Below are 23550 nucleotides of genomic sequence, written 5' to 3' on the forward strand. Positions count from 1 at the left end.
TCTCATAAAAAACAATACTCATCACCGGATCGAAAATTGGTCTTTTAATACGAAGTTATCATCAAGTGTCATTAATGGAGTAGGAGGTTGCGTGTGGAAGGGTGGTGGGTCTCGGCATCTCTAGTCCATATGCCGGTGAAGTACTAATGATTCAAGAAAAACCACAAAGCAATGCGTGTATCAAGGTCGATATTGCTTCCTTCAGGACACGCACATGAACAGCTACTTTGACGTTCTCTTTACTTTTTCTTATTTCTCATTTCCATCTATTTTAAGCTTTTTGTTGTTGTATTTGTACATACTCTTTGCCTTTCTGTTCCTGTTTACTATGTTCCTTCGTGCTCTTCGACCAGATTCTTTGTTCGTAGCTCTACTTTGTACAATACTTCTTCTTCCAACTTGCATCGCGTCAATGGTCCGCTTTTTGGGTCTCTGCCTCTTTATGTCCATCATGGATGATTCCTTGCCAGGAAGCCCCCATCATCTTGAGATGAAGATGCAGACGAGTTACCTAAGGAAATGATGGAGCACCTGTTTTCCAGCTTGAAGTGAAATGCCAGCCGCTAGCGCGCTATGAGGGACTGAGAAGATAAATCAAGTAGAAGAGGAGGAGTTCGAGCTGCTAGTAGCTTTGTCAATGCTCCGAGAGGCGGCCTCGTTAGGACGAAGATTGGCGACAGCGGCAGCACCTCCAAAGATGGAAGGGGGTACGGCTATGCCGTGATGGGCAGCGGCGACCGGAATACCTCCGGACACGGAAGAAGTGGAAGAAGTTGAGCCAGCCACGGTTGCAACAGCAGGAATACCCTCCACCACAGGTACATGGGGAATGCCAGCCGCAGCGCTGGCCTTCGCAGCCTTTGTAGCGGAAGCTTTGACTTCTGCAACCTCAGCCGCCTCGCGCTCGTACATCTCCTTCAGAGTTTGGTGTCTCGCCCACCTCCACTCGAGCTCGAACATCGAGTACTCCGGATCGCGGGCAATTCCCGGGCTGGGGTAGCGGTCAGGTGTGCGCGGAATGTGACCCAGCTCGAGTTGCTTGATGCGATACTCGTCGCTTTGTCTGTAGTTGTAGATTCGCAAGACCTTCCTCTTTTCGAGGGTGATGGTTTCCGGGGTTGGGGTCATCGCCGTCTTGTTGTTCTTGTCGTTCTTGATCTCTTTCTCTTCCCCCCCTTTGTTGTTTGATCCGTCGCCGTCCTCTTTGGCGGCTGGTTTGACTGCTTGAACCTGTTTCTTGATCCTGACAAAGACCGTGCCGCTATCAGCATGGCCATAGCCGTATCTGTCCTTGGCTCTGCAGATGCCAATCTCCTCAAGGTGAGGGATGCGATCAAAGTAGAGATTTGCGACGGTCGTATCATCGTCATAGACCTGCGAAAAGTCAGGTGGAGGTCTAGAGGCGTGCCTGAGCACGGTGAACTTCCTGATGTTGTTGTGAGCCCTGAGGGCTTCGATCATGTTGGTCTAATCAAGTTAGATATCTGTGAAAAGATGGCTATCCATGATGGCAGAAAGGGGCTAGATTGTGTGATGCTTACATCTTCAGCCTGGCAATGAGGCTCGCTGAACTCCCAAAACAGATGCTTAAGTTGAGAGAGACCCTCTACAGCGTCTAGTTATAACATCGATGTCAGCGAGGGACAGGTTAAGGATTGCTTTCTGTGCATCTAAGCTGGGTTTGTGAAATGGGCATCAATAACTTACACTGAGGGGTTCGATGTTGACGACTTGTTCTGATGCCTCTTGTTCCGAGGAAACAAGCTGTCTCGATAAACTGCGAGCTCTGGAGCGATTTGAAAACTTCATTGTCCGGACGGTCCCATACGCCTGTGGAACGGCTCCTCAAAACACGCAGATTGGGGAAGGAGCGGATGAGGGTTCCCATGAGAGGAGCAAGAGAGTCCAGCGTGATGCTCCTAACGGTAGGAAGGGTGCGATTCTTGAAAGCATTTCTCAGCGTGTCGTATTTCTTGGACGAAGAAATTTCAAGTGAGACAAGATTGTCCATGCCTGCGATGACTGTACGGACACAATCGAAGCGGCCGGCTTCTCCCCAACCATTCCACTTGTTTGGGCGGCTCACGTAAGCACGACCATTTGGAGGGGGGCTAATAATCAAATGTCTGTAGATATAGGAAGTCGATTAGCACTTTGATATCTCTTCATATACCATGAAAAAGCGAGGGTAATTGGGAGTTGGGTTGGGAGTATGGGATCACGTACTTCACTCTTGAGATAATCCCGGAATTGCGGTTGGCCTCGGAGAGCCGCGTGAAATCATCTTTCAAAAACTCATCAAACTCTGTCCAAATTTGCAGGTAATCGTGCGCCCCAAAGGCAACGCAAAGATCCCGAAATCGCTTGCATGTCTGAGAAAGACCATGAAGCTTCTCGTCGGTCAAAGAACCGGCACAACGTTTTCCCTCGTGTTGCGCATGAGTGTATGCATGACCGTCTGGCTGGCCCTGCTGCTGGCCTTCTATTAGGGCGGAAAGCGGGAACTTTGGCGGAGAATAATGCCACTCGTGAACACCGCCCATGACATACGACACAATCATGTTGAGGATTTCGCTGGGAAGGTTGGTGATCAAGACCTTCTTGGTCGAGTGAATCGCCGGGGGACCGGCGGGTCTTATCGAGGCTTCAAGGCCGTCGACGTGACGGGTCAGGTCATTGATCTGTTGCCTCTGTTGCGCGATCCACTGCTGACAACCAGGACACGGACAGCCTTCCTCGAAGAACATCGGGCCCATGTCAACGGGGACGACTGGCAATGGCTGAAATACCATGTGGCCCACGGTATTGGGGATGACAAGCAGTGGCTGATCTACCATTGGCTGACCCACACCAGACAATACATTGTCTTGCTGAAGAGTCGCAGAGGCAGGAGTCGAAATGTCCGGCTCAGCCATGAAAGCCATATGGTCTTGAACGCCCGACGACGCTAAAGCAGGATCACGGCTGGCCATAGAGTTGCTTGGTGGGAGGCTTGCCTGAAGTTGGCTGGAAGCCGAAGTTTGCTGATTCTGACCAGTGCCCTGGCTCGGAGTAGAAACGATGAGGTTGTTCTCCGCGCCCCTCTGTATCATAGGAGTGCGCAATGAATAATTATTGGGCGAGGTTGGACTCGAAGCGAGTCTAGCCATAAGGAGGGGCATCTTGAAGTGTCGCTACCTTAGCAAAACGGCGCTGAAGTTGCAGAGCGAAGGGGTTGTTTGTTGTGTTAACCGAGTCACTTGACAAAAAGGAGAATGCAAAAAAACAGATCTGGGTTGGAAAAGAAAAGAGTTGGATATTAATAGTTCGAGTGAAATGCAAATTAGTCAACGTGTTCGTGAATAGGTTAAGGTCCCTCCACAACCTGGTGCTGTATCCGCCTACTCTTCAGGTTTGTTGTTGTATTTTGCCTCAAGGTTGAGGAGTATCCTGTGAAGTGACACATAGCAGGATACTGCTAGACAGTGAGCTCATGTTCTCAACGAGAACCTGAGCGTATTGATTTGAGTGATTTGCAACCTCTTCGGATAGAGTGTGAATGGCATCGATAGCAAGAGCACAGTGTATCTGGAATATGAAGTCTTTGACGGGACAGCCAGCATTTGCCTGATTGAAACTGCCAGACATCAACTTAGGCAAGAAAGGTATCATCTGAATGACTTTAATGGTCGAATAGAGAAGAGAGAGAAATTTCAAAAACCAGTAACTGTACCGCAGTGCAGTGCTGTGATGATTCTGAACTGTTATAGCGAAGCAAGCAGCTGCCACCCCTTGGTGCCGCCTGTATATCAGGATCATCCTTTTCTTTTCTTTTTTTTTTTTTCTTTTTTCGCAGTAGAAGGACCTAGACTTAAACATACTTGATGCCAGCGCAGAACCTGCGCAAGATATTCTTGTGGTTGAACCAGCAGAAACCAAAGTGGGGGAAGATTCTTGGATTCGGAATGTAAAGGTTTGAAATCCGAATTGAGGCACAGGGGGTAGAAAGAGCCTTGATCCGAACAAGTGGAATTGTTCATTATGTTTGGACGTCCTAGAGAATTATCAGTAACATGAACATGTGGCATGGATGAGTTTGCGGAAATCTTCCAGCATAGAAACAGCGCTCACCGATCGAGTATGCCCGCTTGTTAAATGACCATGAGGATGCTGCCATTGCCAATGCAGCGTCTTCTCAGGTAACCAGCGCCTTACAAGCATCGCATGATTGACGACCAGATTCCAGGTATCAAGAGAACAATGGTACAGCCCACCAGGCTCCAAGCACGACTAGCAAGGCCAATATCAGGAGCGGTATGTCGATTGTAAGCTTGAGTCGAATCCACCTCTTTACTCTGTTTCTTAGCTTCCTGCGATGTACGCACGTTGAGGTGCTGTATACCAGACACCCAAGGCCGGGGCGGGCTTCACATTCATTGTGCTCTCTCCAACGCTGCATAAGAAGTCTAAAGAGACTGTGGATCAGCACTTATTCACCGGCAAGAAATAAAGTAAAGAAAGTTGGGATAACACTGTGGTAAAGCAGAAGGAAAAACAAACTCACTTTACACTGCCTCGGCAAAACCTCACGTCGCTACCAAGGTCACAACTCCTGTGATTGGGGCAACCCAAGTGCAACCTACGACACTGGACAAGCCACTCGACCTTCTTACGCACACCGGTGTCCACGAGATTGTAGAAGTATCTGTTGACGTGTTTCATGGATAGGGCATCGGGGTAAATGAGTTGTTCGGTAATGAGGAGATGGATCTCGGCTGGCAGCTCCATGAATGATGGCTTTCGAGCAGTGGGAGAAGTCAAGCCAACATGGACGTCTGTATAGGGTTTGCGTTCCAAACTCGCGTGTTCGGAAAACTTTGTGAGGAGCTCCGTGTTCGAGGCCGACTGACCATCGGGCGTCGTTGAGTTGAGTGGGTCGGAGCCCGGGATTTGTGGGGCCGGACACGGAGGTGCGGGTCTCGACTTATATCGACGAGTAGGTGATGCCATGGCAATCTACCTCGAATGTACTCCGCGTAAGGTATGAGAAGAAAACAGGGAGAGAATTGGGTTGAGACGGAATGCAGACCGGACTGTGATGGAGGTCAAACAAGTGTGCGTCGATGCTGATACAGACCGGGAGAGTGTGCGCGCATTGAGAAGATGAGGTTCAACACGACGTTCGAGCGAGGCTGCAGGTTCAGTAATCTTTTCGAAACCAAGACTATACAGGACACTTTGCTGGAAACATCAATGAAAACTAATCAGATCGCCCGATGGACCACAGGGATGATGCGTCATTGTAGCAGACGAGTGGTGTGAAGATTAGAAAAAAGCTGGAGCCTGGCCGTTGTGGTGTACAATATAAGACTGGTATGTTTGTTAGTTTGGTTCTTCGGCCATAGGTTGAACAGGGGAGATATAGAGCTCTTATTGGCTTCCTTAGAGTTTTCGTTTGGAGCGACCAACAATGACCAGGATGTGATACGCCACAAAAGCCTCTATTTATGCCTCCATCCGTCTCCTTAAAGGCCTTCAAACTTAAAAAATATAAAAGAAAAAGTCCCCTTTCAGTACCTATCTATTTGAAAATCGAATACTTCCTCACTTTCCGGGGCTCTCAAGTGGAGATGGGCGTTTTTTTGTACCAAACTAACAAACATACCAGGGTTAGATTGTATTAACACCACGCGGGATGAACACTAGGCCAACCATGCTGCCCCTGAGTCTCCGAGGAGTGGAGATCATTCGTACCTTTTTGAAGGCAACCGAGAATCGCAAGACTTTTGTCCAAGCGAGGGATTGGTTAATCAGAAGCTGGGTGTGACTTGGAAACGCGGCGTTGCCCCTGGAGGCTGAATTGACCGACCGACAAACCCCGACAACAGGCAACAGAAATAATCGCCAATCGCCACTACACTTGCGGGAGCGGAATACGAGACACTCCAAACAAGAAGGACGGGGGCATGATGGATCCAAGATGGCTGACGACAGTTGTTAGTCGAACAAGTAGAGACAAACGAATTCCAGGAAGCCAACCCAAGCAAGTCATCAGGAGAACTTGCTAGCGAAGGTGATAAGAGGCCGTCAAGGTAAAGCAACAGCGGATTGGAGCTGGATCGTTGTTGGGGAGTGTGTAGTGCTGGGACTTGGTGTGCTTGGCCCATGCCGTCTGTGCCAAGCATGTTCCGCTCATCACGTGAGCCCGTGCCACCGGCCGGCAATTGGCGTTGCTGGAAAGGCGGGGCAGCCGGGAACAAGTCGCGCCCACTCACCAAGCGATACTATGACGTCCTCTGTTTGGGCACCGTGAAAGCCTCCCGATGTTCATATCCCCTCCGCGCCCGATTCTCCAACTGAGAACCTCATCACATTCTTGTGGTTTGCTTCAATTTGCTTGCATGTAAAGATGCACTAGATGCCCTTGGGAGTATGGCGAGGCCTGCGCCCAGATACTACAGCGACAGCGACACAGACGGTACTAGCTCGCACGACTATGGATACAACTTGACGGCCGAGGAGGAGGAGGAAATCTCCGCCCTCATCGACTCCATCTCGCCACCGACACCACCGATCCCCGGACCAGGCACACGCACCCTGCCTCAAAATACCACTGCGACTACCTTCGGCTCTTCCGCTTCTCCTCGCTCTCCCTCCAAGTATTCTACCACCGTGGTCGCTGATCCTGCCTTCGTCGACTTCTTGGCTGAGGACGAGGACGAAGTATCTGATCCATCCTTCGACATCCGGTCCATCGATAACGCAGTCCACCGTCACGTCGCCAAACCAGATCCAAGTGAGCGCGCGTGTATCATCCCGTCTCCAGATGTTCCATCATCAGACAGCAAGTCGCGCCTGGCGCCTTCTGTCCGCGACGACAACCCTCGACTTGCAACGTTTGTCGCCGATTCCAACGCAAAGCCGGTACATTCTGACCCCACTGACTCGGACGTACACTACCCGGATTGTAAGCTCCTCGCACCATCTGCTTGCCAGCCGCTTGTGAAGAACGTCTACTAACAGACATATTGAGCGACTAGTAAGCAATGCGCTCTCGGGCTTACAACAGCAAGAGCCGTCAGGGTCCCCATCCAACACGCCTGCTAGTAAGGCTGGGACTCCTAGGAAGAGGGGCCGACCAAAACGATCGGCCGAGGAAAAAAGCCTCTTGATTGAAGACAATCGGTCGCCTATCCTTCGTTTCCGAACATTTCCCAAGAAGCCCTTTTCCGTCAGTGATCTTACCTCCGGCGCCTGGTGTGAGCTGCAATACTACTTTGTGTTGAGTAAGCTCCCAGGCGGGAAGAAGACGCGAACGCAAGCAATGAAGGGAGGCACCTCGATCCACGAGAAACTGGAGCGTGAGATTTACACTCCGGTATCCGTGGAAATCACCAAGCCCGAAGACAATTTTGGTCTCAAAATCTGGAACATCATCACGGGCCTGCGCACTCTGCGCGACACCGGCTTGACCCGTGAGCTAGAGGTATGGGGCATTCTCGACGACGGCCTCGTCGTCAACGGCGTCATTGACGGACTGAGCTACGACAACCCGGACCCAACCCTCGAGGAAGAAGTTCTCAGCAGTCGATCCAGCCAAGTGACCGACAAGCCGCTGTCGCAGCAACAACAGCACGAGATTACGGATTTCTTTCCGCCCGAAGTCGCCGACAAGCGCGAGATCTTCATCACGGATGTCAAAACGAGAGGATCCAAGAAGCCGCCAACAAAAGCCGCCATGCGCGTCACCATCATCCAGCTGTTCCTCTACCACCGCTTTCTTTCTGAGATGGCCTCAGGCAAACTTAACTACTGGCGCATCTTCGAGAGGTACGGCATAGACCCTGATGAACCCTTCTCCGACACCTTCATGGCGCAAATGGGCGCTCTTCACGAGGAAGTCTTCTCCGACACCACATCAGACGGTGCCGGACTCGATTACGTCAGCGCCGTGTCCACCACCTCAGACGGAGCCTCCGAAACGGCCTCACGCGATGACGACCTAGAATCGACCGTCTCCTCTACCAACGCCTTCGACTCTCTTAGATACCGCACCCTCCGCGACCTAGTCTCCCTCCTCAAATTCGAGCTTCAACTCACCTTTCCCCGCGGCGGCGCCAGCCTGGGGCAGATCGTGGCGGTGGAGTTCCGCTACCGGTCTCCTCGTCCAAGAGAAAACAAGGAGGAGGAGGAAGAAGAAGAAGAAGACCCAGAAAACGGGTCGGTCATCTGCGTCAACTCGTTCTACGTCGAGCCTGAGACGCTCGACATGTACCTCCAGGACGACCTGCAGTGGTGGAAGGGCGAGCGGGACCCAAGGGGTGTCCCGGTGGAGGAGTCGTACAAATGCCAGATGTGCGAGTTCGCGGGCGAGTGTGATTGGCGCATGAGGCTGGAGCAGGAGACGATGAGGATGGCGAAGAAGAAGAGTTTGGCGAGGAACAAGAATAAGGGACCGTCGGTTTCATGGTGAATCGTTGAGGAGTTTCAAAAGTATTCGGAGATATGATGATGATGACCTTTCTAGTTTGTCTTTGTGTATTCTGTTTGAGCGTGATACCCATGCTTTGAATAGCTCTTTGGGTTACGGGTGAACTTAATTAGTTCGGAACAAAAAAGGTGGGAGGGAATCGAGGCGTCAGGGTCAGGGTTTGGGCAATCTTCCGATATCTTTCTTCACAACGACAAATGCGATGGCACTTTGTTTCGGGACCAAGAATTGGCCTTCATGTACATCTCACATCTTACTTTCCCTCCAGTAGTTCATGAACTTTTCTCTTTTTTTTATGCTCGCGCAAAGGCCCTAAGGAATAAAATATGGCAACAAATAATATCCACGGCGCCCACGCTTTCTTATGAGATCCACAACAAACTCCAGCGCTGCCTGCATATTGCATCAAAAGCTTCCATGATAACATCAACAGAGAGCGCGAACCATCGCCCACTTTCCCATAACTTTTCCATCCGTTTCTATAAAAAAAAACAACTTAGTAAGAGCGGCCGAACATGCACCACTGCTCGGCAAGACGAGAGCACTCGGGGTTCAAGCACTTGGTCTCGCCCTTGACCAGACCCTCGGGCTGCTCAAAGGGAATGCAGAGGGACTTCATGCCCATAGAGGGGGCCTTCTGGGACTCGGGGCCCTCAGCAGCCTCGTCAGAGCGGCCAGTGGTGAGCTCCTTGATCTTGTCCTCGCATTCGGGGACAAGGCAGTGGGGGATGAGAACGACGTTCTTGGCGTCGAGAGCGGGGACAACGTCATCCCACTTCTCGATCTTGAGGCGGTGCTCGCGGAAGGAAACTTCGGCCTTGTTGTACATATCCTGCTGGATGGTCTCGAGGAGCTCGGGAACCTTGGTGGTGAGCTCGGCGATGGGGATGGTGCCCTTCTCGCCGGTGTCGCGGCGGGCGTAGCTGACGACGTCCTTGGCGGCATCCTTGGGACCGAACTCAATACGGAGGGGAACACCCTTGAGCTCCCAGTCGTTGAACTTCCAGGCGGGGGTGTAGCCCTCGCGGGTGTCCACGTCGGCGCGGACGCCAGCCTTCTTGAGGGTGGCGAGGAGCTCGTCAACCTTCTTCATGTGCGCGTCCTTCTCCTCGGCGGACATCTTGGCGGTGAGGCCAACGGGGATGAGGATGGACTGGATCTTGGCGATACGGGGAGGGAGGACCAGACCCTTGTCGTCACCGTGGATCATGACCATGACACCGATGACACGGGTCGAGAGACCCCACGAGTTCTGCCAGACGTGGATGTGCTTGCCCTTCTCGGCGGGATCCTCGACGGTGATGTCAAACATCTTGGAGAAGTTCTGGCCCAGGCAGTGAGAGGTGGCACCCTGGATACCACGGCCGTTGGAGGGAATGTAGCCCTCGACGGTGGTGGTGTAGTAACCACCGGCGAACTTCTCGGCCTCGGTCTTGCGGCCACGGACGACGGGGACGGCAAGGAGCTGCTCGTAAACACCGGCGTAGAACTCGAGGATCTGGAGAACCTCCTCACCGGCGGCCTGCTCAGTAAGGTGGGCGGTGTGGCCCTCCTGCCACATAAACTCACGGGCACGGAGGAAAGGAGTGGTCTGCTTGGCCTCCCAACGGACGACCGAGTTCCACTGGTTCAAGCGGAAGGGAAGGTCGCGATGGCTGCGGATCCACTTGGCGTAGTCTGGTTTCCCTGCGGTTAACACAACGGGCAGATGAAGATGTAGGCCAGACTCTTCATGACTTACAGGGGTACATGACAGCCTCGGAGGTAGGACGGACAGCCACGGGAACCTCGAGGTCCTTGTCGCCAGCCTTGGTAACCCAAGCCAACTCGGGGGCGAAACCCTCAACGTGTTCCTTCTCCTTCTCGAGCGACTTCTGCGACAAGAACATGGGGAAGTTGGTCTCCTCAACGCCGAGCTCGTCAATGTGCTCCTGGAACCACTTGCGGATGACGTTCCAGATGTACATGGTGGCAGGGCGCATGATGAAGAAGCCCGAGATCTCGGTGTAGTACTCGATCAGCTCGGCCTTGAGGACGACCTCCTGGTACCATTGCGAGAAGTTCTCCGACTTCTTGACCGTGATGCCGATGATGTCGTCCGCCTTCTTGCCGCCGACGACGGGGAGGGTGGCTTGCTTGGCGGCCTTCTCAGCCTTCTTAGCAGCCATCTGGGCGGCCTTCTCGGCCTTCTTCAAGGCGCTCTTGGACTGGTCCTTGTTCTCCTCCATTGCTGCGCAAAACGACGGGTATCAGTTCTCGGGTTCAGTGTGTCGCGTATGTGGAATTGACGGCGGATTGAGAGGAGGAATGGGTCGCTATATGTGTATATGTATGCCCAACACGGCACTGACTCACCGGCGGCAACTGAGTCAACTCGGGGGGCGGGACTGGGCTGGCTTAGATGATGTCTGGGAGTAAGGTGATGGAATGCGCCGAACACTGGACGAGACAGGAAACAGCACAGACTCTCTTCAGGCACACAAGCGGGAGACGGGCTTCACATTCAGCGCACACAGTTTTGGAGATGCCCCGCATTCGAGACCGGGACGGAACCCGCAGCATGGACACGCGCCAGCGATGCTCGGGCCCTGTCAAACGATCCCAGGGCCCTCGAGGGGCACTTGAGGTGGTGGGGTTTCTGGAGTCTGGATTCCGTCCGCTCTGGATGGAGCTGGACCTAGTCCTGCCAGCGAACTAGGTCAACAGCTGCCAGGCAAGAGAAGGACCCTGGGGGCAGCTATTGACAGCTGGTTCCTTATCGGTGCAAAGCGATAACATTTTTTTGATGCCAGCCAGCGCGGTCGCGCGGTCGAGGTCATCAATGCGGGCGGTGGGGCAGGGACGTGCTGAAGCTGCCCGCCTCCAGCTGTGTGGGCTTTGCCTGCCAGCACCTCAGCGCCTGAAGTTCAGAACAGAGAGGGGCCCGGCGGTCGGGCGAAGCTCTGAGAATCGAGATTGCTTGGATTCCACATTTGGCGTGCTGTTGCTGCTGGAGCTTCCATCCCGCCTTTCACAGTTAACCGTTGACCGTTGTGCGAACCTACCCACCTTCCTGACCTAAACCCAGCTTTTCGATCGTCTGTTTCCCCTCGCCCCTCGACGACGACGACGACGACGACGGCCGTAATCCATTCGCATTCCACACACATCTAACCATGGCTTCCATGTTCGCCCAGTCGGGCAGCGGCACCCTTTTCCTCGGCGGCCAAAAGATTTCCGGTGCTGATATCAGAGACCAGAATGGCAAGTCTCACCTGCCCCTGAGCCTCCAGTCACGGTTCCCACCATCAAGCAATGTTTGGGATAGCATCACGGTCTGGTCGCTAACCCATGATGGTTGCGTATAGTCATCGCTACACAAGCTATCGCAAATGTCGTCAAGAGCTCCTTCGGCCCCAGCGGTCTCGACAAGATGATGGTCGATGATATTGGTGTAAGTTGCTTCTCCCCCGCCCCTATCGCCAAAAGCTGAGTGAACCCCGCCATGCCTAACACTGTTTGCGCAGGATGTTACGGTTACAAACGATGGCGCTACTATCCTCAGCTTGCTCGACGTCGAGCACCCCGCCGGCAAGATCCTCGTCGACCTTGCGCACCAACAAGATAAGGAGGTTGGCGATGGCACAACATCAGTCGTCCTGATCGCGGCCGAGCTGCTCAAGAGAGGAAACGACTTGATGAAGAACCGGATACACCCCACAACCATCATCACCGGCTACCGTCTGGCCCTCAGGGAGGCGGTCAAGTACATGAAAGAGCACATCAGCATCAAGGTCGAGAACCTCGGTCGCGAGTCCCTCCTCAGCATCGCCAAGACCTCCATGTCCAGCAAGATCATCGGCGCCGATTCCGACTTCTTCGCCAACATGGTTGTTGACGCCATCCAGGCCGTCAAGACCACCAACAACAAGAACGAGACCAAGTACCCCGTCAAGGCGGTCAACATTCTCAAGGCCCACGGCAAGGGCGTTACCGAGTCGATGCTCATCAAGGGCTACGCCCTCAATTGCACTGTCGCCTCCCAGGCCATGACCACCCGTGTGACAGACGCCAAGATTGCTTGCTTGGATATCAACCTTCAGAAGGAGAGGATGAAGCTTGGTGTTCAAATTACAGTCGATGATCCCCAGCAGCTCGAGGCCATCCGCGCGCGTGAGTCCGGCATGATCATTGAGCGCGTCGAGATGATTCTCAAGGCGGGCGCAAACGTCATTCTGACGACAAAGGGTATCGATGACATGGTTCTCAAGCTTTTCGTTGAAAAGGGCGCTATGGCTGTGCGCCGCTGCAAGAAGGAGGATCTTCGTCGCATCGCCCGTGCCACCGGCGCCACCCTCCTCAGCACTCTTTCCGATCTCAACGGCGACGAGAAGTTCGAGCCCTCTTACCTCGGTCACGCCGAGGAGGTTGTGCAGGAGCGCATTTCCGACGACGAGTGCATCTTGATCAAGGGTACCAAGGTTCACTCTTCGGCTTCCATCATTCTCCGTGGCCCCAACGACTTCACCCTCGACGAGATGGAGCGCTCGGTTCACGACAGCTTGTGCGCCGTTAAGCGTACTTTGGAGAGCGGCAGCATTGTGCCCGGTGGTGGCGCGGTCGAGACGGCTCTGCACATTTACCTGGAGGAGTACGCCGGTACTGTCGGTTCCAGGGAGCAGCTCGCCATTGGTGAGTTTGCCCAATCGCTACTCGTTATTCCCAAGACCTTGGCCGTCAACGCCGCCAAGGACGCCTCCGAGCTTGTCGCCCAACTACGATCGAGGCACGCTCTGTCGCAGCGCATCCAAGAGGGTGAGGCGAACGAGGACGAGAAGATTGTTGCCCGTAAGAAGGCCTACAAGAACTACGGTCTTGACCTGATGAAGGGCAAGGTTGTGGACGAGATCAAGGCCGGCGTTATGGAGCCCAGCATGAGCAAGATCACGCAACTGAAGAGTGCGGTAGAAGCATGCATCAGCATCATGCGTATCGATACCCTCATCAAACTCGACCCTGAACAGAGGCCTGAGGATGATGGACACGACCACTAAAGGGGTTGTTGAGATTTGTTAGATGTTGCCATGTAGTTTGGGAGTACATAATGTATAGAAACTCTGGAAACTACCCAGCATGATATCAAGTCTGTGTACGTCATCTGCTTTTCCCTGTCATGATTTACTTGCGTTGCGCGGTTACGCAAGGCGAGCTGTCCCTGGCATCCTAAACATCACTGACTGGGGGAGTGCATTTCAACCCTAACCCTGCTCAGGGGTAAACCGAGTTCAATGTCAAACTTGCATGATTATTCGACCTTAACCCAACTACACTTCATCTCCCCCCCCTTTAACCTTGGTTCTCTTTTTCTCTTTTCTTTACCCCTCTGACGACCGTAGTTGAGAAGTCAGGAAGTAGTTTCTTCACTGTGTATCATATTGAATATCCTCGCAACATCTCCGACAAACCCATTCCCAGCCCGCTACCCGTGTCCGTTCTCTCCCTCGTACAATCCATCGCTCTCATGATTCACAACTGCTTGTAGCGCCGACAGTGATACGGTGAGGCTCACCGCTTCAAGCCCGATGAATGATCACAAACTCCGAGTTGATAATTTCTCTTCATCACTACACGGGCTTGGATCTTACCTCAGCTACGCCTTAGTTGAAAGAGTGTCGATCAGTGGACTCCGCCAAAGCGTCGAGACTATATCTACATTGCGAATAGGTGATGAAAAGAGCATCACTTTTGCTGTGATCGTTAAGAAACGTCCTACGAGCGGGTCCCCAAAGACAACTTTACAAGTAGGCAGACAAAAACGGCTGCCCATGTTAGTTGTGAAAGCCTTTCAACTACTTGCACGTGGAGGCGTTGACGCTCAAGGCCATGATATCACCTGAATCCTCCTCGTAGCACGGTGAAACTAATCCTTCGGCTTGACCATCATGTCTATGCGTCACGAAATGTCTGTTGGACTCTTTGATAAAGAGGGTAGAACAGGAGGATGCACGGTATCTCCAAGTACACATGCTCTTATGCGGGACACAGGTGACGATAAGTCTATATTAACCGCCCGTTGTTTTCCATTGAAGGCAGTCTGTTCTCGTCACCATCTCAAGCAAAAACCACATCAGACGTTCAAAACCATAACGCAGCGTACCAGTTCCATTCACACCAACAACTTCAACACAATTCCTCCTACGCAACCGCAACAATGAAGCTCACTATCATCCTCACTCTCGCCCCTACCGCCCTCGCCTTCACCAGGCCCAAGGCGAACGAATACAAGAACTCCGACTGGTAAGTACCTATCTATCTTACCTACCCTACCTCCTTCCCAACCTTCACCCATTTGTCGAACTGCACCTGAAAATCAGAGATGGAAAGTCTTCCAAGACCCGTCACTAACTCGACGTACAGCTCCGACCTAAACTACGGCCACAACTCCTTCTTCCTCGAGGACGTGACCATGGACGATACCACCAAGTCGGTCTACCTCACCGATGGTAGTACACTCGAGGGTATGCCTAAGGGTTGGTTTGGCTACTCGGACAAAACCGGCGACGGAGGCAAGTGCTCGGGCGAGAAACTGGGTCGGTTGCCGGAGAAGTGTGTCAATATTGACACTCTTGCTTCTGAGAGGATCAAGTGCGTTCGGTCTGAGGTCCTCTAGGTGAGCGAAAGTAGATGATGGGATTACCTGGGAGGGAAATGGCACGCCGTGTCAGATTCGTTCGAAGGTAGTGGAAATTATAAGCATGTATGAATAAATGGGTACCTCTAGCATTCAGAAAATCGTACAAATGCGGGCCGCGAACTCTGGCTCCGCTCTGTTGCTACATGTTCTACTTTGGAGCCGTTGACATGTGAACCGTTCCATGTTGGGGACTCAACTTCGAAAGTGCCCACCAACATCATTTTCTGGTGTGTTTACATGCTTCGAGAATGCCAACACAGAGGTTGGGTGGGCCCAATCGGAGTACGTCGCATTGCATATTTCTGATCTCGCCCAATAAGAGGTTTTATCCTATACCCGGGATGCATTATGACTATCCTGTGGGCTGGCCAGAGTCCTTGACTCGTTATCGTCATGATATGGATATATTGTGGAATCAACGATCCACCTTCAACATAACACCGACCATCGTCAAAACAAGAAATCGATGAACATCACGGCTATCCATCCACGGACTTGATCTCCTTGACTCCCACAGATTCGCATGGGAAAGTGCTTTTTTCCTACGCTAAATTCTCTGCACACCGTAGTTCTTTCCTCCGTTTTCGGCTCTTTGCCAGCGGTCTGTGTGTGGAGTTCCTTCGGTGATTTTATCCATCACTTAATCCTGAATCTAGACCTGCCTGGGCCCATCGACGGCCAGTTCTTATTCGAAGCGGCTTGCATATATCAGATTTGACTTTTATCCTCTTCTCGAGCATCTGCACTACTATTTCATTATTGTCCCAAGGGCTTTGCCTTCTTTTTTTTTTTTTTTTTAAACACGGAAGTTCAACACCTGTATTACACAATGTCCGGCCACTTCGACACCAACCCGCAACAACCCCCAAACCTCGACCCCGACGCCATTGAACTCGTCCAACGCAACCAACAACATGCGTCTTACGCCGGGCACGAGTCAGACCCAGAAGCCCTGCGTGCAGCCGGCGGCACTCCTCCTCCGGAGGGCATCGACCCGGCCAGCATTGCTTTGGTAGAAGACGTCCCTCCAGATGGCGGGTACGGATGGGTGATTGTGGCAGCAGTTTTTCTTATCAACGTCAACACCTGGGGCATCAACAGCGCCTGGGGAATTTTCATGGAGCAGTATATCCGTGAGAACACCTTTCCGGAAGCCAGCCATTTTGAGTACGCCCTCGTCGGAGGTCTGTCCGTCTCGCTGGCTCTGATCTTAGGACCGATTATTAGTGCTATCCAGAAAGCGTTGGGTACCAGGTATACGATGGTGCTGGGGTCGTTGATGATCTTTGCTGGCCTATTCTCTGCGTCGGCGGCCAGTCGGGTGTGGCATCTTTTTATGAGCGTGGGGCTTTGTATGGGATTTGGGTTTGGGCTGCTTTATATCCCGGTGAGTTCCTGTTCCACTACGATGCTTTAAAAAGAATCGAGTGAGTGGCTTACAGTGAAAACCAAACAGGCAATGGGACTCCTCCCCCCATGGTTTTCACGCCACCGAAGCCTGGCTCTCGGTCTTGCAACGGCGGGAGCAGGCGGTGGCATCGCATGGAACCTCATCACTGGCAAACTCCTTGCCGTTTCGGGATTGAAATGGACCTGGCGGATTCTTGCCCTTGTCTCCGTTGCTTTCAACATTCTTTGCGCCTTCCTCTGCCGCGAGCGGCCTATCAGCTCTTCCACGGGGTCGTCGAAACGCCGATCCTTCAACATCCGTGATTTTGGCAGGACCCAGGTTCTTCTTATTCTCCTGTGGGGTTTCATAACCGAATTTGGCTACGTCTCCCTCTGGTACTCTCTTCCGAGCTATGCAACCAGTATCGGCCTCACTCCATCCCAAGGATCCGTGGTGAATGCCATGTTGAGCTTGGGAGTAGGCGTTGGGCGCCCGCTTGTTGGGTAAGTGAGCTCTCTAACTAACATTGCCTCGCCATCCATTGCTCCTCAGCGTCAATTTCCGGCAGTCTGCTAATTTTCATATCACCTAACTAGCGCCCTCAGCGACCGCTTCGGCCGCATCAACCTCGCCCTCTTCTGCTGCTCTTCATGCGCCATCCTCTGCCTAACCCTCTGGATTCTCGCCCGCTCGTACGCCGGCCTGATCATCTTTGCCTTGGCCGCAGGCGCTGGAGGTGGTTGTTTCTGGTCCACGGTGAACCCCATTCTGGCGGAAACCGTCAGTCTCGCCGAAAGCAGTGCCATTTTTGGCACTATCTGCTTCGCCTTGGTAATTCCTACCACCTTTGGCGAAGCCATTGCGCTGCAGCTGGTCAAGGGTGGAGACGGCATAAACAAGTTCATTCCAAGCCAGATCTTTGTCGGTTGTACGTTCCTGGGGGGTACCGCTTTACTCATGCTCCTTCGCAGTTGGCAGATTTGCGAAATTGAGAGGAAAAGTGAGGGCATGGGGAGTGGTCAACATGAGGTGGGCCATAAGAGGTCTGGAGAAGAAAGCCGAACGGAAGGGGATCTGGAGGAAGGGGTTATGGCTTCGGGAAGAAGCGCTGGGGTGGCGGTGTTGGGCGAGTTGAGGAGCTCGGCTGCTGGGATGTGGTCTCCGAGAAAACTATTTGTTGCCAGGAGGGTGTAGAAATGGGTGGCATGTCACGGTAAAAAGCGTTTGTTTTACTCAGGTTTAGGACTGTTCAGCGAAACCATGTGTTTTGTATAGATCTAAAAGCACTAATTAACTCTCTGATGGCAGTATCTCAAGCCAAGCGACTACCTGTGTAGATATCCGCGTATATGCTTTAAACCCCGAGTTGTGCCTGGTTCTGCGCCTCAAATGCTTCCCTAACATAGGTAAATGATGGCAGCCGAACCGTGCTGGAAGCGCCGTTAGCAGAATAACGGGCAACAACCAGTAGAGGTAGTCAAGGGGTAGCAAGGGCGGAAAGTATGTACGACTCAAAGCCCTTCGAAGTGTAACCTAGTCTTCGTAAAACCTGTCCTGATCGTGCTTTCCATCAACACCGTCGTAACGAAGAAATGTTGCTCTTCGTAGATGCCGGAAAGAGAAAACTGCTCCATAGAAAAAGAGCCATCGAAAAAAGCAGAAGGAAATTGCAAGTGACAGTCAAGTTGTGAAAGAAATCCGCAGCTTCAACCTTCAGTAGCCTCTCACCAATCACTATCATCGCTGTCACTGCTAGAGTCGGAGTCGGAGTCGTTGCCAGACTCGCCCTCGCAGGTATGACGAACTCGAGAGCTGCCCTCGCCACCGTTCGTTGCGTCTGGGTGTTCATCACCCTTGTCACCTTCGTCCTCCTCATAATCACTTTCGATCACGAGAGTACCATCGCTTCGTCTACTCGTCCGTCCAAAAAGACATCCCACCTCCTCGTCCGTGAGTTTATGCTTGGTGTTGTCATTAGTCTGGATAGCCTCGCTGATGGCTTTCAGCTTGTCCTCTTGCATGTCGACCATCCTCTTGTCGATGGTATTCCTTGTTAGGATTCGTGTGAACCAACTTTCTTTCTTCTGCCCACTGCATTAATGTTAGCAACGACGATATACCACCCGGTTCTACGAGATAACACATCAATCGCCGTTGAACAGCAACTTACAACCTGAAGACACGACCAAATGCTTGCTTTTCTGCACATAATAGTCAGTATCATAGTGTGAGATGAACATCGGAAGGGGCATGAAACTTACCAATACCATTGTTCCACCAGGCATCCATTATTACTACGCGATTTGCGGCTGTCAGATTGAGAGACTGTCCTCCGACTCGCAACGACGATACCTGGACAAGACTTTGGTCAGTATCAGGAAACGGAGAGACCTCGCGCTGTACGAAAGTGATCAACCTGTCCTGAGATATGAACGCTTACCAGAACCTTGATCCTTGGATTCGTCTGAAAGGCTTTGATCTGGTCCTCACGGTCGGTGGGACCCATTCCGCCAACGAGGTACAGAAAGTCAATCTTCTCCTGCCGCAATATACGGCCCAGAATTCTAGCCAGCTGAATCCAATGCGTGAAAACGATAATCTTGTCGTCAGGGGCTTCATTCTGCCATTTAAGGATGATGTCCTTCACCCTAGTTGTTTTAGCGCTGGGTGTCATATTGATTGCATGCTTCCTGTCCGCCTCCGCCAGAAAAGTCTCCTTTTCAGGGTCGCCCATAGGTTGAAACCCATGAAAGTCGTCGCCGAGTGCAAACTCGCCTTCTTTACTCCTTCTGATCGTTTTGTAAGTTCCTTTCGCTGCCGAAGCCGCATCTAATACTGATACTTTGCGTGAAAATGAGACTGACCCCCTGTCTTCCCGCTGGTTATGTATGCTGTATTTGGTGATTAATGGGTCTAACAACCCACGACGACATATAGCAACTGGACAGATATAACGCTTCGCCTTCCGTGACTTTGCCCTCTCAACGTGATCACCGATGCAGCCAGGGCAGTAGAAATGATGACACTAAGGCAACAGCTGGTCAGTACAGCGCTAGGTCTGTAAAAGCTAAGAAAAGTGGGGGAAACCCTACCTTTGGATCATTATGTTCCGGTTCATCTGTCAACTCCAAACAGACGCTGCAGATCTCTGCTCTGCTTCTTTTGTTCATCTTTGCCTTTTGCATGCTGTCAAGCTGCGGAGCTATGTCAAACTCTTCACCATAATCGCCTTGTCCAAACTTGGCGTGGTCTTTTGGTCCATTTGAATGAAGCCTGGCAACACCCTGTTGTACTAGCCCATCACACCAGCGGCCTATCTGTTCCACGTATCTCTCATCGGTTTTGAGCTTAATAAGCCCTTCCTTCAGATTCTGTATTTCATCCGGCGTGAAGTAGTCACGCATGATAGACTCGAGTAGGTATGGGTGGGCGGTCGCTTGCCGTAATCGAAGAGCTAGGGTGAGGGATGATTTGATGAAGTTCTCACCTAGCACGTTCATCCCGGCACCTTGCCTGAACTCTTGGTTGAGTTCCTTCCTGAACTTGCCCTCTATCATCCTGTATATGAGCGTCTCTTCCCTCGAGAAGTCAACCCACAGTTCCAGATCCGGGTGCGTGATAGGGATGTCGAATAAAGCTCTACCCAGGAAAACAGTTGTGATATCCCTCTTCAGAACGATTTTAGAAAGAAGAGCGGAGAGATCAGCATGAAGACCTCGAGCTTGTTGGGGCTTTTTAAGCTCATATTTGTTTCTGAAATGCCTGAATGAAACAATGTTCGGGACTTTCAAAAAGCGCAGAAAGGGGTAAAGCTCGGAGAGACCGTTTTGAAGGGGCGTTGCGCTGAGTAACCACTTGTATTCACCCTGGAGCGCAAGACATGCCTTGGCTGTCTGGGTGTTGTGGTTTTTGATAGCGTGGCACTCGTCCAGAATTACTCGGAACCACTTCACTTTGAAGAGCTCTCCTTCTCGTTCCTTCATGCGCTCAGATACTTCTGGCAGGCTTAAACCTTGTTGAAGTAGAGATTCCTGAGACCGTTCATTCGGAAATCCTTTGACCACTTCTTGATAGCTGCTGACAACTATGTCCATCCTGTTCATGCTGCCCTGTCGCATGCGATGCTGGCGAGTAGAATGGTACTGATCGGATGTCATGCGAGATGTATGTTTTCCGATCTCCTCCATCCATTGCGAAACTGCAGAGGCCGGGACGACGATTAGGGTGCCACCACGAGTAGGATCTTCATCTCTGTCCCACGGAGGATTGCCAGCAATGCATGCCAAGGTCATTACTGTCTTTCCCAAGCCAGTATCATCGCACTGAAAACCGCCGGGAACATCTCCAGAACGTTCTCTGTTAACCATCCATCCAGCACCAGCAAATTGGTAGTGATGAAGCCGAGACCGAAGACCAGTGATCTTCCATGTGCCTCCATCTTGCTCGTAATTCTTTTTGCCAAATGCAACACGCGCTTCCCTCAACTGTTTGAGATCACCTGCGAGTATCTTCTTCTCCTGAGGGGCAAGTCCGTCGTCGGCTTCAATGACATCTTTGATATGCCTTTCCATCTTTTTAACGGTTCTTGCTTCCTCAGGGAGATGGTCGAATGTCGAGAGAATCCCCATACGCGCTCTGGCCTTCACTGGGTCGTCTCCGCTCAACATACTGGTAACCATCTGCATGGCTTTCTCCTTCTGCTTTTTCTTCTTGTGGGCCGTCATCTTTGGCTCAGGCTTGGGTTTTTTGGCTCTTGCCTTCCCAGGCTCCGCATACGCCCCTTTCCGTTTCTTGGTAGTATCCGATGTTGGAGCCCTGCTGTTACGGGGCGTATCTCTGTCCTTGTCTCCATCCACACTCGGCGGATCGATAGATGCCCCAAGTCTTCGTCGAATCCTCTCAATCTTTTGGTCGACTTCTTCAAGCCTCATCTCACCCGTTGGTGTTAATTTGCCCTTGGCGCTGCGGCGCTCCAGCAAATTCTGCTCTGCCACCAGTATCTGCAGCTCATACTCCATCTCCTCAATGTCGTCATCATCATCCCCCTCGTATTCATTATCGATATGCTGGACCTCTCTGCCAGGTTTTGGGCGTTTCTTCGGTGAGCGTTTCAAGCCATCTTTACCACCCGCAATGGGTCTGCGGCCGTGGCGGTGCCGCCGTTCGCTTGCGATAGATCCATCGGAGAGTTCTGCGTATTCGTCCATCATAAACTCATCTGTCTCTTCGCCTCTGTCGGAATGTTGGGAGACAAACAAATTGTCGCCACTGACTGCACCATTGTCGTTGTCATGGTCGTCAATTCCATTGTCATATTCTTCGACTTTGACAGTAACCTTCTTTCCGCCAAGACCGATAACATCAGGTGCAACTCGGACTTGTGTGCTGAAGGGCTTAGAGTTGGCCTTCATTCTGACGTGTTCCGGGACATCGGCTTCATCGATGATCATACAATCATCGTCATCGTCATCACCAACACCAACGGTTGAGTTCACAACGTCGTTCTTCCGGGATTTCTGTTGGTGAACTGGCATAATCTGATTGACGTCCAGACTAGCGACATCCTCCTGCTTGACAGTTGTGTCCTTGGCTGTGTTCTGGGTGCCGAAAGAAACTCGGTTCCGGACACTTTGGATAGAATCCTCAGGGTCTTCCGCCTTGATCTCATCGCCGCGAGACAGCAACCACTGCCGGCGTATCTCTCCAGTGGATCCGGTATGAGCGCTCATGTTGGGCCTTGCTGGAGCTGAAGATGCTCTTGTACCCCCATCTTCGGGATGTGAATCTGAGAGTTGCCCCATGATTATGTAGAGCCTACCCTTTTCTGAAAGACTAGAGATGTTGATGATATGGCTGGCTTTGAAGCGCAGTACTGAATAGCTATGACAGACATGTTAGAGAGATCAACGAGTGGTAGCTGAGGTGATTCTCAATTTTTTTGCAGGATCCAAATTGGACTTACCGAGAGATGTCTCTGAAATGTAGATAGTGGTAAGAGAGGCTAAGCTGAGCGTACTGTGACCTCCCCACCCCTTGGACACAGGTACTGAGTAGGGCGTCCGCAATGATAGGTGATGGAGTAGATGCTAGTGCTAGATGCCTTGGAGTGGGTGGGAACAGACGGGTAGAACGAAGACCATAAACAGGAATGAAGGTTGAGGTGCCGGAAGAAGAAGTGAGATGTAGAGAATTGGGGAGGAAGGGAGGTTTATATAGACTGGCAGGAGAGCGAGGTCGGAGGAGTTGGTAAGCGACGTATCTTGCTGCGGAGGAAGTCTCGCAGATGTTTGCCTACAAGGGCTATACCCGGCCTTTGCAAAGCGCCATTTTCATCTGGAATATCCGATTGATGATTTCCTGGGAGGAGGTCTCGACGATCTCAACCGCGGATACGGGGAAACAGGATGAAAGGCGTATCGGTCTCGTCTGGCAGACGTGGAGTTGCTTCTCGAGGCAGCCCCATCGAGTTAGGGAGGTGTTGCAAGTATTCATGGTGGACGGCCGCTCAGGAGGGTTCTTTCGACGGGAGGTGTGGTGGTTGATTGGGAGAAAGAAGTTTGTGGACTGAACTCAGGTGATGATAAACGCCGATTTCTGAGAAAGAAAAGGAAGTGAACTTGGGCGATGGGAAAATGCCTAGATGGTGGCTTTATTGGAAAAAGCAATAATGGCTTTCCAGGCCATTTCTAACTACCTACCTACCTCTAGCTACTTAGCTCTACTAAGTTGACAAGATAGTAGTGTGTTCGGGTGCTCTTTCCGACCATAACATCCTTCAGTTCCCACAGCACACATTGCACCTTCCCTGTGTCAATTCTCGGTGACGTTCAAGGCGCCGTGATGTCTTTCTGACAAAGAAGGAAATGGCGATCCGGGTGGATAAAATCTTCTCCGGCAATCATTATCATACATCCTGGCACTCCATTTTCCTGCCTCTGGACGCGGATTCCAGTCCAAAGGCTAGAGTTCACTGTTCTGATCAGAGAAGAGATGGAAAAGGAATGGATCCATAACTTT

General features: G+C 51.9%; 8 protein-coding genes across 8 annotated transcripts; 4 read left to right on the forward strand and 4 right to left on the reverse strand.

Annotated features, from left to right (window-relative positions):
- Window positions 1-232: 232 nt before the first annotated feature.
- On the reverse strand, window positions 233-3606 carry B0T23DRAFT_422781 (uncharacterized protein). Its single transcript, XM_062839810.1, has 4 exons — window positions 2227-3606; window positions 1708-2126; window positions 1542-1615; window positions 233-1467 (listed from the first exon to the last, which is right to left on the reverse strand). The coding sequence occupies exons 1-4, from the start codon at window positions 3159-3161 to the stop codon at window positions 595-597; spliced, it is 2301 nt and encodes a 766-aa protein (XP_062690130.1). The 5' UTR covers window positions 3162-3606; the 3' UTR covers window positions 233-594.
- A 55-nt stretch (window positions 3607-3661) lies between these two features.
- Window positions 3662-4989, reverse strand: B0T23DRAFT_407187 (uncharacterized protein; the record flags this gene model as incomplete). Its single annotated transcript, XM_062839165.1, has 4 exons — window positions 3662-3809; window positions 3845-3932; window positions 4365-4445; window positions 4623-4989. The coding sequence occupies 4 exons, from the start codon at window positions 4987-4989 to the stop codon at window positions 3662-3664; spliced, it is 684 nt and encodes a 227-aa protein (XP_062690131.1).
- A 1259-nt stretch (window positions 4990-6248) lies between these two features.
- Window positions 6249-8709, forward strand: B0T23DRAFT_220450 (exonuclease V). Its single transcript, XM_062833718.1, has 2 exons — window positions 6249-6946; window positions 7020-8709. The coding sequence occupies exons 1-2, from the start codon at window positions 6412-6414 to the stop codon at window positions 8450-8452; spliced, it is 1968 nt and encodes a 655-aa protein (XP_062690132.1). The 5' UTR covers window positions 6249-6411; the 3' UTR covers window positions 8453-8709.
- B0T23DRAFT_220426 (uncharacterized protein) lies at window positions 8710-10797 on the reverse strand. The gene is made up of 2 exons (XM_062833717.1): window positions 10212-10797; window positions 8710-10147 (listed from the first exon to the last, which is right to left on the reverse strand). Exons 1-2 carry the CDS (start codon window positions 10696-10698, stop codon window positions 8967-8969), a joined length of 1668 nt encoding a protein of 555 aa, XP_062690133.1. The 5' UTR covers window positions 10699-10797; the 3' UTR covers window positions 8710-8966.
- A 547-nt stretch (window positions 10798-11344) lies between these two features.
- On the forward strand, window positions 11345-13767 carry B0T23DRAFT_220462 (putative tailless complex polypeptide 1). The gene is made up of 3 exons (XM_062833719.1): window positions 11345-11713; window positions 11818-11903; window positions 11977-13767. The coding sequence occupies exons 1-3, from the start codon at window positions 11626-11628 to the stop codon at window positions 13501-13503; spliced, it is 1701 nt and encodes a 566-aa protein (XP_062690134.1). The 5' UTR covers window positions 11345-11625; the 3' UTR covers window positions 13504-13767.
- A 736-nt stretch (window positions 13768-14503) lies between these two features.
- B0T23DRAFT_220517 (uncharacterized protein) lies at window positions 14504-15173 on the forward strand. Its single transcript, XM_062833720.1, has 2 exons — window positions 14504-14746; window positions 14867-15173. The coding sequence occupies exons 1-2, from the start codon at window positions 14661-14663 to the stop codon at window positions 15117-15119; spliced, it is 339 nt and encodes a 112-aa protein (XP_062690135.1). The 5' UTR covers window positions 14504-14660; the 3' UTR covers window positions 15120-15173.
- Window positions 15174-15579: 406 nt separating this feature from the next.
- On the forward strand, window positions 15580-17915 carry B0T23DRAFT_344359 (major facilitator superfamily domain-containing protein). The gene is made up of 3 exons (XM_062835941.1): window positions 15580-16530; window positions 16600-17036; window positions 17130-17915. The coding sequence occupies exons 1-3, from the start codon at window positions 15973-15975 to the stop codon at window positions 17725-17727; spliced, it is 1593 nt and encodes a 530-aa protein (XP_062690136.1). The 5' UTR covers window positions 15580-15972; the 3' UTR covers window positions 17728-17915.
- Window positions 17916-18194: 279 nt separating this feature from the next.
- On the reverse strand, window positions 18195-22358 carry B0T23DRAFT_447027 (P-loop containing nucleoside triphosphate hydrolase protein). The gene is made up of 7 exons (XM_062840985.1): window positions 20572-22358; window positions 20357-20538; window positions 19671-20317; window positions 18974-19558; window positions 18795-18885; window positions 18704-18734; window positions 18195-18624 (listed from the first exon to the last, which is right to left on the reverse strand). The coding sequence occupies exons 1-7, from the start codon at window positions 22332-22334 to the stop codon at window positions 18258-18260; spliced, it is 3666 nt and encodes a 1221-aa protein (XP_062690137.1). The 5' UTR covers window positions 22335-22358; the 3' UTR covers window positions 18195-18257.
- Window positions 22359-23550: the final 1192 nt, after the last annotated feature.

The sequence above is a fragment of the Neurospora hispaniola genome (assembly GCF_033458365.1).
Source record: "Neurospora hispaniola strain FGSC 10403 chromosome Unknown B0T23scaffold_7, whole genome shotgun sequence".
NCBI classification, from domain to species: Eukaryota; Fungi; Ascomycota; class Sordariomycetes; order Sordariales; family Sordariaceae; genus Neurospora; species Neurospora hispaniola.

Excerpts from the sequence above, each read along its gene's own strand:
- B0T23DRAFT_422781 (XM_062839810.1), bottom strand. The coding sequence starts at position 3,161 with ATGCCCCTCCTTATGGCTAGACTCGCTTCGAGTCCAACCTCGCCCAAT. Across the intron at positions 2,127-2,226 it reads GGGATTATCTCAAGAGTGAA|ACATTTGATTATTAGCCCCC; the intron begins GTACGTGATCCC and ends CTATATCTACAG. Across the intron at positions 1,468-1,541 it reads CTCATTGCCAGGCTGAAGAT|ACCAACATGATCGAAGCCCT; the intron begins GTAAGCATCACA and ends TAACTTGATTAG.
- B0T23DRAFT_220450 (XM_062833718.1), top strand. The coding sequence starts at position 6,412 with ATGGCGAGGCCTGCGCCCAGATACTACAGCGACAGCGACACAGACGGT. Across the intron at positions 6,947-7,019 it reads GGACGTACACTACCCGGATT|TAAGCAATGCGCTCTCGGGC; the intron begins GTAAGCTCCTCG and ends TTGAGCGACTAG.
- B0T23DRAFT_220426 (XM_062833717.1), bottom strand. The coding sequence starts at position 10,698 with ATGGAGGAGAACAAGGACCAGTCCAAGAGCGCCTTGAAGAAGGCCGAG. Across the intron at positions 10,148-10,211 it reads CGAGGCTGTCATGTACCCCT|ACTACGCCAAGTGGATCCGC; the intron begins GTAAGTCATGAA and ends CAGGGAAACCAG.
- B0T23DRAFT_220462 (XM_062833719.1), top strand. The coding sequence starts at position 11,626 with ATGGCTTCCATGTTCGCCCAGTCGGGCAGCGGCACCCTTTTCCTCGGC. Across the intron at positions 11,714-11,817 it reads TGATATCAGAGACCAGAATG|TCATCGCTACACAAGCTATC; the intron begins GCAAGTCTCACC and ends GGTTGCGTATAG. Across the intron at positions 11,904-11,976 it reads TGATGGTCGATGATATTGGT|GATGTTACGGTTACAAACGA; the intron begins GTAAGTTGCTTC and ends CTGTTTGCGCAG.
- B0T23DRAFT_220517 (XM_062833720.1), top strand. The coding sequence starts at position 14,661 with ATGAAGCTCACTATCATCCTCACTCTCGCCCCTACCGCCCTCGCCTTC. Across the intron at positions 14,747-14,866 it reads GAATACAAGAACTCCGACTG|CTCCGACCTAAACTACGGCC; the intron begins GTAAGTACCTAT and ends CTCGACGTACAG.
- B0T23DRAFT_344359 (XM_062835941.1), top strand. The coding sequence starts at position 15,973 with ATGTCCGGCCACTTCGACACCAACCCGCAACAACCCCCAAACCTCGAC. Across the intron at positions 16,531-16,599 it reads TTGGGCTGCTTTATATCCCG|GCAATGGGACTCCTCCCCCC; the intron begins GTGAGTTCCTGT and ends AAAACCAAACAG. Across the intron at positions 17,037-17,129 it reads GTTGGGCGCCCGCTTGTTGG|CGCCCTCAGCGACCGCTTCG; the intron begins GTAAGTGAGCTC and ends TCACCTAACTAG.
- B0T23DRAFT_447027 (XM_062840985.1), bottom strand. The coding sequence starts at position 22,334 with ATGGGGCAACTCTCAGATTCACATCCCGAAGATGGGGGTACAAGAGCA. Across the intron at positions 20,318-20,356 it reads CGCAACGCCCCTTCAAAACG|TCCCGAACATTGTTTCATTC; the intron begins GTCTCTCCGAGC and ends GCTTTTTGAAAG. Across the intron at positions 19,559-19,670 it reads GCAGAGCAGAGATCTGCAGC|TGTCATCATTTCTACTGCCC; the intron begins GTCTGTTTGGAG and ends CTGTTGCCTTAG.